Source organism: Dermacentor silvarum, chromosome 1, assembly GCF_013339745.2.
Source record: "Dermacentor silvarum isolate Dsil-2018 chromosome 1, BIME_Dsil_1.4, whole genome shotgun sequence".
In the NCBI taxonomy this organism is placed as follows: domain Eukaryota; kingdom Metazoa; phylum Arthropoda; class Arachnida; order Ixodida; family Ixodidae; genus Dermacentor; species Dermacentor silvarum.
Window position 1 is genome coordinate 268772341 of NC_051154.1, and position 13510 is coordinate 268785850.

The 13510-nt window shown below is 49.6% G+C and overlaps 1 protein-coding gene across 1 annotated transcript in view; it reads left to right on the top strand.

Moving 5' to 3' along the window:
- The window catches only part of LOC119440238 (serine/arginine repetitive matrix protein 1-like), a 293035-nt gene that overhangs the window by 77738 nt on the left and 201787 nt on the right, over positions 1-13510 (top strand). Inside the window, exons 8-9 of the mRNA XM_049661047.1 lie at positions 3866-4015; positions 12568-12717. Coding sequence (XP_049517004.1) covers positions 3866-4015; positions 12568-12717 — 300 coding nt within the window. The remainder of the gene's footprint in view (positions 1-3865; positions 4016-12567; positions 12718-13510) is intronic.

Below are 13510 nucleotides of genomic sequence, written 5' to 3' on the forward strand. Positions count from 1 at the left end.
GAAAAATTCCGACGCTACCTGTACGGCCGCCCATTCGACGTCGTTACAGATCACCATGCTCTATGTTGGTTATCGACTTTAAGAGATCCGTCTGGCCGCCTTGCGCGATGTGCTCTGCGGTTACAAGACTGCGACATACGCGTCATTTACCGGTCTACCAGTAAACACACCGACGCGGATGCCTTCTCTCGGTCGCCTTCACCAAGTGACATGACTTGCATTTCAGCCATCTAATCGGCGTTTTGTTCGCTTGTGCACGTCAACACGGCTGTGGAGCAACGCAAAAATCCCTGGATGGCGGCACCTATGGATTGCATTTCTGACACTTCAACAACACGCCCTTTACGCGCTATCCGCCGCCAAGGTTCTCATTTCGATTGGCGGGATGGTGTTCTCTATCGTCGAAATTACGCTTGCGACGGTCGCAAATGGTTGTTAGTCGTTCCCCGCCATCTGCGCACAGATGTATGCTCCGCTCTCCATTCAGACCCGCAATGCGCCCATGCCGGCCTCTTCAAGACTTACGCCAGGCTTCGCTCCCGCTTTTATTGGCGTGGCATGTACAATTTTGTGCGAAAGTACATTCGCTCGTGCACAGCGTGCCAACGACGCATGCTTCCTGCTCCTCGTCCTTCTGGTCCTTTGCAACCCATTCCTTGTCTGTCACGACCATTCGACCGCGTCGGCATCGATCTCTACGGCCCTCTTCCCCGCACATCAGCTGAAATTGCTGCATTATTGTCGCTGTCGACCACCTCACCCGCTATGCAGAAAATGCAGCACTGCAAACAGCGACAGCCCGCGACATTGCGCCCTTCCTCCTACATCACTTCATACTGCGTCATGGGGCACCACGGGAACTTCTGAGTTACAGAGGACGTGCGTTTCTGTCCGAAGTTCTTAACGCCCTTCTGACCGCGTGCAATAGCGTCCATCGCACCACTACTGCTTATCATCCTCTAACGAACGGCATAACAGAGCGGTTCAGTCGTACTTTGGGTGACATGCTATCCATGTACATGACATGGATCATACCAACTGGGACCTCGTTTTGCCATACGTTACGTACGCCTATAACACCGCTTTACAGGCCATAACGGGATTTTCGCCATTCGTTCTCGTATATGTCCGTGAGCCTACCTGTATGCTCGACACCATTCTCCCCTACCGGCCTGACCCATCAGAGGGCACGCCTCTGTCTGAAGCCTTCAAGCATTTCGAGGAATGCCGTCAGCTGGCCCGTTCGTTCACGGCGGAAGACGAGAGTCTCCAAAAATTCTGTCGCGATGATGACCGCCCTCCCTGCACCTAGCAGTCGGACTCACTAGTCTGGCTGTGGATACCTTCAAGCATCCCTGGTCTATCCTCTAAACTCCTCGCTCAATACCACGGTCCCTACCACGTCGTACAACAGACGACGCCAGTCAACTACGTCGTCGAGCCGCTAAGGCCATCTACTGACTTCCGCCATCCACCGAAGAGCTAACAAAAAGAAAGAGGGAGAAACACGGGCAGTAAGTTGGATGCAAAGCTAAAAAATAAACCAGACCATGTGGACGGTCAAAAAAAGGCTCACCGTTTAGGCAGTGCATTCGCTTGCGCTTGATACGCAGTATTAGCCGGGAGCAGTTGGCGCGTCGTGGACAGAACTAACGCGCGTGCTGATAAGGCCACTACGACGCTTGGCCCAGCAACCGATGAACACCTTCGTTTACCACTGATAGAGTATATCAGGCATAAAGTGAAGGAAACTGTGGCACTTCTATCCATGGAAGCCGCAGGCAGGCTTGGTTCAGCGACCATAGGAATGATGGTTAGCAGATGGATTTGCCTAAACCTGGTCCTTCTGGCTTTAAATGACTTCTTGACATTTGAAACTGATCATTTTCGAGAAAGTGCGGTGGTATATATAACGAAATAAACACTATTAAAACTGTCCGACAGAAGGATACGAACAGAGGACGTCTCACAGATGCTTCACATCGACACTGTTACGCGGCAGCTATGGAGATCCAGACTAGCTGCAATCAGCCGCGATTATGCGAGTTCGCGGAGCCTTATTGACTTCTGGTGTAAGAGAAACATGGATTGCTTTGGAGTTTACGATAATGAAGAGAGAGTGTAACAAACAACGCCACTAGGTCATCTGAAGTCACAAGCTCGAATGTAAGAGAAATCCATCTACTATACCCACCATTACCATCGTGGCTGAACGATGGGTTCGCCAGAGTTCCCTCTGGTAATTATTGGAGGAAACATAGATACCACTGAGATTGCACTAGCGTGCTCCCAGAAGGGACAGTATAGTTTGCGCGGGTGCGCACTCACGTGATGTTTTTCACAGTTCGCGGCCTGTTTTCTTGCAAGAAAAACAAAAAACAAAAACGACGCGGTGTGTACCTTGCTGAAAACATCGCATTTCGGACGCGTCTTACGATTACCTGCAACCGCCTGATTGACATCTTGAGAATTAGAACAACAATGAAATAGTTAAGTCATATCAAGGACTAATGACAGTTCCGCAACAAGACTTGCAAACGCATGCACCAGGTCTGATTCGCGTAAGATTATTGGTGTCTTTCTATAAATCTGGCTGCACGATTCCTGGGACACCGCGTATACAGTGTAGTGAACAAAAATATATTTTTAAATTCGGTCCTGACAGCAAAACTGTTCAGACTGTCGGCAATGGGTTATGACAGCGTTAGCCTGTAGTCTCTTGAGTGTGCACTTTCATCTTATGTTATTCGCACCGCATAGCCCACCCACCTGGCATTCAACATGCGTATTGCCAGATTGTATTGCATGGAAAGCATGTATGTAAACCAGTATGGGAAAATAGGCTCTTTCTGGAGAGAGAAATTCTAACGATAGGTGGACAGGTTTGCCGAACTCTGCATGCGGCTTGGTATATATGCTACCACAGCTTTATTACATAACGATAGATCAAAAGACGAGACAAAAGAAGAAACATGAAACGCACACACATCCACTCGCAAAATGCGGAAAGGAGCAAGTGAGCACCGTAGAATCACCAAAGCGGAAAGTGAAACTTTTATAAAATCGTCCATCAACGACAGGTTATCCAACTCTGTCCCTTCGACTGAATAGCGTAGGAGGATTATGTTGCAAATATTTAGCACGCATCTTCTTGTTGACGTTGTACAGCACAGATTTGATTGATTTATTAATTCATCCACCAATTTATTATTTATTTATTGTGGTTGAACCCCGGCACGCGTGTTCATAAGTCAGCTAAAATGTGCACGGTAAGCGGCTTCTTCAGGTGGGGGCCAAATATTTCGTGCAGAATGGAAAAAAATTTAAGAAAATGAAACCGGTCCAGGGCAGCTAGGGTATAGAATCAATGGGCTCTAGAATTACGTGCTGTGTTTGTGTGATGTGCCCCGCTACAAGAGACATCGATATGCACCCACTAATGAACATAGCAGGCGCGCTGGCGTCGCGGACCTTCGCTTATTATGGACAGCACACTACAATAGAGACGTACAGCGTTCTGCTGTCGCGTTCGCGTCCCCCCCCCCCCCCCAAAAAAAAAAAAAAAAAAAAAAAAAACATCTGCAAGTTTATTTTTTTTTAATCTCACGAAATGGAAATACGCGCGTAATAGCGGGCTGCTAGATTGCTTGTAACACGACCTTATTTATTATACTTTTAATAAGTCGTAGCTATAACTGGAACAGTTGGAGAATTTCCACCCGTTTTTTGCTTGGTTCACTTGGACGGCTTCTAATTGACACTCTTTAGTTTGATTCCGCGTTTTTCGCAGTCACATGGGCAAGCCACCTTGTGTAATTTGGCAGCTTGTGTAGAGTCACATGCATGCGTATCTTTTGATGTGCAGCGATGGGAGGACAATGCGGCAGCCTCCGCAGCTGCGACGCAGCAACAGGACGAGAGCAGCTTGGAGCCTCCCACGCCTGAGCGTCCGCGGCCGACAAGGACCCGACGCGGCCCTTCGATGGTGGCTTTCGAGGTTTGCCAGGGTGGACGGGTAAGTCATCATGCATTCCGTTGCGGATGAGCATCCTTGCTTCTTTTGTTCTCAGTTAGGAGAGCATTAAGGGGCGTGCATAGTCTGAAATTGTATCGGGCGTGCCTTTATTCACCTTGGCATGAATAAAGTCAGCTTTAATAGCTACGTACGTTGGCGACGAAGGAAGAAATGTGAATCTGTGTAAATTGGCTGTCACCGCGATGCTTGCCCCAAAGTGACTGTACAGTCTCTCTGAACCACACACCGGGTCACGACGACACTTCGCAACAGGAAAGCGCGTCTTTAGAAGAGTATGATAACAAAAGATGCTGCTGTGTTGTGACAGATACTAGCTTTACAGCACTCTGCCAAGAGCGAACGCAGTGTGCAGATGTTGATGAAGATGATTGATGGTGCTTAATGCCACAAAGGACACTATGGCCATAGAGCGCCAAAGCAATAGTGATTGGTCCGCTCAGGGTACGCGGCGTGGAGACTGCACGAGATAATCTGCGAGAACACAAGGTGTTCTTTATGCTCACTGCTTACCCGCCCTTCACGCCACCTGAGCTGTCCGCAAATGACTCTTTACCATGTATGTTTAGTCACGTGTTTCCTGCTTCGCTTATAGAACTCATGGCCACCGTCTCCGTAGTTCTGTCCTCTTGCGAATTATTGGAAGGATACTGCGATATGCTGGTACTCCGGACTAAATAGCTCTTGCGCTGTTTTCACGCAATATGCACCAGTGGTTGCCATATATAGAAAAAATTTCAGTACTTACTTCGTGAATTTAGACGTGCTTATAACTAAGAAAGAAATCCCATGTTGGGGATATCTATCACGTGAGAAACTGCAGAAAGGCGTATCATTTTTTTTAATTGAATTGTCGTTTAGTTTTCCGAAGACGATGTTGTTCTGCGCATTCCAGACAAATGGACGGAATTATAATGGATGGCGATGCCAATGAATGGGATGCGAATGAGCATGAATGGGATGGGAATGGAATGGAATGGAATGGGTGGAGGCGTTAACCATCAGTAAAATTCCGCGACGGCAGACGCGGCTACTCACGGCTTCTGACTTATAAACTGTAGTGGAAGCCTTTCTTTCCGACGGCTCTGAAGTGGAGCCCCTCATATTGCACAACTCATTTCGCACGCTCAGACGGCTTCGTTTATTGAAAGTATCGTGCTGCATCTGGCTCAGAAAACCACACGTACGTAAGCATTCGAAAAACATTGGCAAACTGTTGTTTAGGAGGGGTTGGCAGCATATGGAGGCTACACACACACAACATATATAATATATATATATATATATATATATATATATTGTAGCGAAGAAGACTGGTGCGCCCTATGGACGCACTATCATCATCGGCCCGTCGACGATGAAGGGCTCGCGCTCTCCGTATCTGACGTTTGACTGAGACGGTCGCGTTTCTGAGCTGTCAATAAACCGCATTACATATTTGGTGGAGCTGTGCTGGGTTCTACTTCCCCAACCCTGGAACTATGCAATCGGACACTGCCGGCCATCATGCCTGACGATGCCAGCCAAACAACACCTCCGGCATCGCCAACATTGATTTGTCCTGGCTCAATGCGTCAACGCGATCCTCCCGTCTTCAGCGGCTCCGACGAATACGACGTAGAAGATTGGCTCTCGTTATACGAGCGGGTGAGTGCCCCCAATAAATGGTACGATGCTGCGAAGCTCAGCTACGCCAAGTTCTATCTCACGGGTGTCGCTAGGGTGTGGTACCACAACCACGAATCCGACCTCAGCACTTGGTCAGATTTCAAGGCGCGCATTACACAAGTGTTCGGTCGCCCTGCGATGCGGAAGCTCCGTGCCGATGAGCGCTTGCGCAGCCGTTCCCAGCTACCCGGCGAAAACTTCACCAAGTACATAGAAGATGTCGACCTTTGCAAGCGCGTCCTTCCATCGATGACTGAGTCTGACAAGATCCGTCACGTACTGAATGGCATAGAAGACGACGCATTCCAAATGCTCCTCTCGAAAATCCCGCGGACCGTGGTCGAGGTCGCTGAACTTTGTGAGAGCTACGACGAACTCAGGAGGCAACGTCTGTCTTCTATCCCCGATACTTCGACTGCAAATGTATCCGCTGTGACTAACAACGACTATCTGCTCGGCGAAATCAAGGAATTCATACGCTCCGAAGTCGCCCGCCAGCTATCCCTACTCACCGCCGTCCCCGGACCCACGCCGTCCTTGGCTCCTCCGTTGCGTCAAATGCTCCAGGAACAAGTGTGCGAAGCTATGCAGTCCCCTCGTACAGCACCACCATTGCCTGTACCTCTCAGCTTCGCTGAGGTTGCAGCACAGCCACCTCCATCGACTTTTTCAGCACCAACGTTTGCTGCGCCGCCGCGTCCAATCCCTCCAGTGTACACCACCAGATCACCAGCTAGCACGGGATCCTGGCGCACACCCGACAATCGCCCCGTGTGCTTCTTCTGTGGTATCCCTGGTCACGTGGCACGGCACTGTCGCCCTCGCTTATGGCTTCAAGGTCATGAGCACCCTTTCTCCTCCTACGTTTCGTCAGCTTCGTCCATCTCGCCGCCAAATGATTCGCACTTGCCGTCTACGCGCAACGTCATTCCTCCTGCCCGTGATCGTCGCTCGCCATTCCCTCGTGGCCGCCCAGTTTCGCCCATGCGGCGGCGTCCGGCCCCATCGGAGCAGGAAAACTAGCTTCCGCAGTTCAAGAGGCGAGAACTGCGTTCCAGCCGAACCACACAAGGCCTCGCTCTCTTCCGACGAACGCAATCGAAGTATCAGTTGAAGGAGTCGTCACACTGGCATTAGTCAACACAGGCGCCGCCGTTTCAGTAGTTACGGAAGAACTTTGCCGCAAGCTTCGAAAAGTAATGACGCCCTTATCTGCGCTGTCACTCCGGACAGCATGTTCCCAGTGCATTACCCCTGTTGCCGCATGTACCGCCCGCATCGTCATTCAAGGATACACGTATACAGTCGAGTTCATCGTCCTCTCGTCCTGTTCATACGACGTCATCTTGGGGTGGGACTTCCAGGCCGTCATTGATTGTTCTCGCGCTGAAGTTGAATTTTCTCCGCTTCCCGATACCCGTTCACATGACCGTGACGATCTCGGCGACAAACTGGTCGTTACAGAAGACGTCATGATCCCTCCGCACTCTTCGGTGATTGCGCATGCCTGCTCTATTTTCGCCACTGACACTCCTGCCCTGTTTGTCCCATCCGACATTTTTGTTCTTCGACGACGTTCCCTTCCCTTCGGTGTCCTAACTGTCAGCGGTGGCTGCACGCGACTGCTCGTTTCCAACGCTAAGGCCACGCCCCTCGTCTTACGTCGTGGCGAGTGCCTTGGACGTCTTCAGCCTGCCGACTCAGCAACCATCTTTGACGCGAATCTTGACCACACCTGTTCAGACGCGAACTCGTTGACTTATAGCTTGCCTTGTTCCAAGCCTACGCAAGACGTCTTTCATAGTTCAGTAGATGCCCCCTAGAGCCCTGCGCAGCATTCGCTGCTTCTCAGCCTTCTACGGAAATACCAATCTACGTTCGACTGTCAACACGCTCCACTTGGCCGCACATTGACTGTACGTCATGACATCGACACCGGCACCCATGCACGACTGCGCCAGATGCCTTATCGTGCATCACCCGCGGAGCGGCGCGTTATTGAAAATCAAGTAAGCGAAATGATTGAGCGTGGAGTGGTTCAACCTTCTTATAGTCTCTGGGCGTCGCCTGTAGTCCTGGTTAAGAAGAAAGATGGCTCAATTCGATTTTGCGTTGACTACCGCCGTCTTAATAAGATAACTCGCAAAGACGTCTACCCTTTACCGCGCATCGACGATGCTCTGGATTGTTTGCAAGGCGCAGAATATTCTTCTCCGCTCGATTTACGCTCACGCTAATGGCAGGTGCCTATGGATCCTGCCCATCGCCTGAAGACAGCCTTCGTGACTCCACATGGCCTATATGAATTTATCGTTATGCCGTTTGGGCTTTGCAATGCCCCTGCTACATTCGAACGAATGACGGACAATCTGCTTCGTGGGCTAAAATGGAAGACATGCTTATGTTACCTTGATGATGTCGTCGTCTTTTCTCCAGATTTTTCCGCACATCTGTACCATCTCGAACTAGTCCTGCAGTGCATCACCGAGGCAGGCCTCCAACTCAACTTGAAAAAATGTCGCTTTGGAGCCAAGCAGCTTGCTATACTCGGACACGTCGTATCGAAAGATGGCATACTCCCTGATCCTTCCAAACTTCGCGCCGTCGCCGAATTCCCGAAACCCACCTCCCTGAAAGAAATTCGGAGCTTTATCGGGCTCTGCTGCTACTTTTGTCGCTTTATCGGGAATTTCGCTTTTATCATTGCTCCGCTGACTGAGCTGCTTCGCGGCGACACACGACTTTCTACTTGGGCTTCAGGTTGCGACGATGCTTTTGAAACTATGCGGCGTTTGCTAACTTCGCCTCCCGTACTGCACCATTTCGACCGCACGGCCCCCACGTAAGTCCACACCGACGCCAGCGGCGTAGGACTTGGTGCCGTGCTTGCACAGCGAAAGAGTGGGCATGATGAATACGTAGTAGCCTACGCCAGCCGAACCCTAACGAAAGCGGAATCTAACTACTCCGTCACCGAAAGGACTGTCTGGCTATTATCTGGCCCCTTGGAAAATTCCGACCCTACCTGTACGGCCGCCCATTCGACGTCGTTACAGACCACCATGCTCTATGTTGGTTATCGACTTTAAGAGATCCGTCTGGCCGCCTTGCGCGATGGGCTCTATGGTTACAAGAATGCGACATACGCGTCATTTACCGGTCTACCAGTAACATACCGACGCGGATGCCTTCTTTCGGTCGCCTTCACCAAGTGACATGACTTGCATTTCAGCCATGGAATCGGCGTTTTGGTCGCTTGTGCACGTCAACACGGCTGTGGAGCAACGCAAAAATCCCTGGATGGCGGCACTTATGGATTGCATTTCTGACACTTCAACAACACTCCCTTTACCCGCTATCCGCCGCCAAGCTTCTCATTTCGATTGGCGGGATGGTGTTCTCTATCGTCGAAATTAGGCTTGCGACGGTCGCAAATGGTTGTTAGTCGTTCCCCGCCACCTGCGCACAGATGTATGCTCCGCTCTCCATTCAGACCCGCAATGCGCCCATGCCGGCCTCTTCAAGACTTACGCCAGGCTTCGCTCCCGCTTTTATTGGCGTGGCATGTACAATTTTGTGCGAAAGTACATTCGCTCGTGCACAGCGTGCCAACGACGCAAGCTTCCTGCTCCTCGTCCTTCTGGTCCTTTGCAGTCCATTCCTTGTCCGTCACGAACATTCGACCACGTCGGCATCGATCTCTACGGCTCTCTTCCCTGCACATAAGCTGAAATTGCTGCATTATTGTCGCTGTCGACCACCTCACCCGCTATGCAGAAAATGCAGCACTGCAAACAGCATCTGTAGCCCGCGACATTGCGCCCTTCCTCCTACATCACTTCATACTGCGTCATGGGGCACCACGGGAACTTCTGAGTTACAGAGGACGTGCGTTTCTGTCCGAAGTTCTTAACGCCCTTCTGACCGCGTGCAATAGCGTCCATCGCACCACTACTGCTTATCATCCTCTAACGAACGGCATAACAGAGCGGTTCAGTCGTACTTTGGGTGACATGCTATCCATGTACATGACATGGATCATACCAACTGGGACCTCGTTTTGCCATACGTTACGTACGCCTATAACACCGCTTTACAGGCCACAACGGGATTTTCGCCATTCGTTCTCGTATATGTCCGTGAGCCTACCTGTATGCTCGACACCATTCTCCCCTACCGGCCTGACCCATCAGAGGGCACGCCTCTGTCTGAAGCCTCCAAGCATTTCGAGGAATGCCGTCAGCTGGCCCGTTCGTTCACGGCGGAAGACGAGAGTCTCCAAAAATTCTGTCGCGATGATGACCGCCCTCCCTGCACCTAGCAGTCGGACTCACTAGTCTGGCTGTGGATACCTTCAAGCATCCCTGGTCTATCCTCTAAACTCCTCGCTCAATACCACGGTCCCTACCACGTCGTACAACAGACGACGCCAGTCAACTACGTCGTCGAGCCGCTAAGGCCATCTACTGACTTCCGCCATCCACCGAAGAGCTAACAAAAAGAAAGAGGGAGAAACACGGGCAGTAAGTTGGATGCAAAGCTAAAAAATAAACCAGACCATGTGGACGGTCAAAAAAAGGCTCACCGTTTAGGCAGTGCATTCGCTTGCGCTTGATACGCAGTATTAGCCGGGAGCAGTTGGCGCGTCGTGGACAGAACTAACGCGCGTGCTGATAAGGCCACTACGACGCTTGGCCCAGCAACCGATGAACACCTTCGTTTACCACTGATAGAGTATATCAGGCATAAAGTGAAGGAAACTGTGGCACTTCTATCCATGGAAGCTGCAGGCAGGCTTGGTTCAGCGACCATAGGAATGATGGTTAGCAGATGGATTTGCCTAAACCTGGTCCTTCTGGCTTTAAATGACTTCTTGACATTTGAAACTGATCATTTTCGAGAAAGTGCGGTGGTATATATAACGAAATAAACACTATTAAAACTGTCCGACAGAAGGATACGAACAGAGGACGTCTCACAGATGCTTCACATCGACACTGTTACGCGGCAGCTATGGAGATCCACACCAGCTGCAATCAGCCGCGATTATGCGAGTTCGCGGAGCCTTATTGACTTCTGGTGTAAGAGAAACATGGATTGCTTTGGAGTTTACGATAATGAAGAGAGAGTGTAACAAACAACGCCACTAGGTCATCTGAAGTCACAAGCTCGAATGTAAGAGAAATCCATCTACTATACCCACCATTACCATCGTGGCTGAACGATGGGTTCGCCAGAGTTCCCTCTGGTAATTATTGGAGGAAACTTAGATACCACTGAGATTGCACTAGCGTGCTCCCAGAAGGGACAGTATAGTTTGCGCGGGTGCGCACTCACGTGATGTTTTTCACAGTTCGCGGCCTGTTTTCCTGCAAGAAAAACAAAAAAACAAAAACGACGCGGTGTGTACCTTGCTGAAAACATCGCATTTCGGACGCGTCTTACGATTACCTGCAACCGCCTGATTGACATCTTGAGAATTAGAACAACAATGAAATAGTTAAGTCATATCAAGGACTAATGACAGTTCCGCAACAAGACTTGCAAACGCATGCACCAGGTCTGATTCGCGTAAGATTATTGGTGTCTTTCTATAAATCTGGCTGCACGATTCCTGGGACACCGCGTATACAGTGTAGTGAACAAAAATATATTTTAAATTCGGTCCTGACAGCAAAACTGTTCAGACTGTCGGCAATGGGTTATGACAGCGTTAGCCTGTAGTCTCTTGAGTGTGCACTTTCATCTTATGTTATTCGCACCGCATAGCCCACCCACCTGGCATTCAATATGCGTATTGCCAGATTGTATTGCATGGAAAGCATGTATGTAAACCAGTATGGGAAAATAGGCTCTTTCTGGAGAGAGAAATTCTAACGATAGGTGGACAGGTTTGCCGAACTCTGCATGCGGCTTGGTATATATGCTACCACAGCTTTATTACATAACGATAGATCAAAAGACGAGACAAAAGAAGAAACATGAAACGCACACACATCCACTCGCAAAATGCGGAAAGGAGCAAGTGAGCACCGTAGAATCACCAAAGCGGAAAGTGAAACTTTTATAAAATCGTCCATCAACGACAGGTTATCCAACTCTGTCCCTTCGACTGAATAGCGTAGGAGGATTATGTTGCAAATATTTAGCACGCATCTTCTTGTTGACGTTGTACAGCACAGATTTGATTGATTTATTAATTCATCCACCAATTTATTTATTTATTTATTGTGGTTGAACCCCGGCACGCGTGTTCATAAGTCAGCTAAAATGTGCACGGTAAGCGGCTTCTTCAGGTGGGGCCAAATATTTCGTGCAGAATGGAAAAAAATTTAAGAAAATGAAACCGGTCCAGGGCAGCTAGGGTATAGAATCAATGGGCTCTAGAATTACGTGCTGTGTTTGTGTGATGTGCCCCGCTACAAGAGACATCGATATGCACCCACTAATGAACATAGCAGGCGCGCTGGCGTCGCGGACCTTCGCTTATTATGGACAGCACACTACAATAGAGACGTACAGCGTTCTGCTGTCGCGTTCGCGTCCCCCCCCCCCCCCCCAAAAAAAAAAAAAAAAACATCTGCAAGTTTATTTTTTTTTAATCTCACGAAATGGAAATACGCGCGTAATAGCGGGCTGCTAGATTGCTTGTAACACGACCTTATTTATTATACTTTTAATAAGTCGTAGCTATAACTGGAACAGTTGGAGAATTTCCACCCGTTTTTTGCTTGGTTCACTTGGACGGCTTCTAATTGACACTCTTTAGTTTGATTCCGCGTTTTTCGCAGTCACATGGGCAAGCCACCTTGTGTAATTTGGCAGCTTGTGTAGAGTCACATGCATGCGTATCTTTTGATGTGCAGCGATGGGAGGACAATGCGGCAGCCTCCGCAGCTGCGACGCAGCAACAGGACGAGAGCAGCTTGGAGCCTCCCACGCCTGAGCGTCCGCGGCCGACAAGGACCCGACGCGGCCCTTCGATGGTGGCTTTCGAGGTTTGCCAGGGTGGACGGGTAAGTCATCATGCATTCCGTTGCGGATGAGCATCCTTGCTTCTTTTGTTCTCAGTTAGGAGAGCATTAAGGGGCGTGCATAGTCTGAAATTGTATCGGGCGTGCCTTTATTCACCTTGGCATGAATAAAGTCAGCTTTAATAGCTACGTACGTTGGCGACGAAGGAAGAAATGTGAATCTGTGTAAATTGGCTGTCACCGCGATGCTTGCCCCAAAGTGACTGTACAGTCTCTCTGAACCACACACCGGGTCACGACGACACTTCGCAACAGGAAAGCGCGTCTTTAGAAGAGTATGATAACAAAAGATGCTGCTGTGTTGTGACAGATACTAGCTTTACAGCACTCTGCCAAGAGCGAACGCAGTGTGCAGATGTTGATGAAGATGATTGATGGTGCTTAATGCCACAAAGGACACTATGGCCATAGAGCGCCAAAGCAATAGTGATTGGTCCGCTCAGGGTACGCGGCGTGGAGACTGCACGAGATAATCTGCGAGAACACAAGGTGTTCTTTATGCTCACTGCTTACCCGCCCTTCACGCCACCTGAGCTGTCCGCAAATGACTCTTTACCATGTACGTTTAGTCACGTGTTTCCTGCTTCGCTTATAGAACTCATGGCCACCGTCTCCGTAGTTCTGTCCTCTTGCGAATTATTGGAAGGATACTGCGATATGCTGGTACTCCGGACTAAATAGCTCTTGCGCTGTTTTCACGCAATATGCACCAGTGGTTGCCATATATAGAAAAAATTTCAGTACTTACTTCGTGAATTTAGACGTGCTTATAACT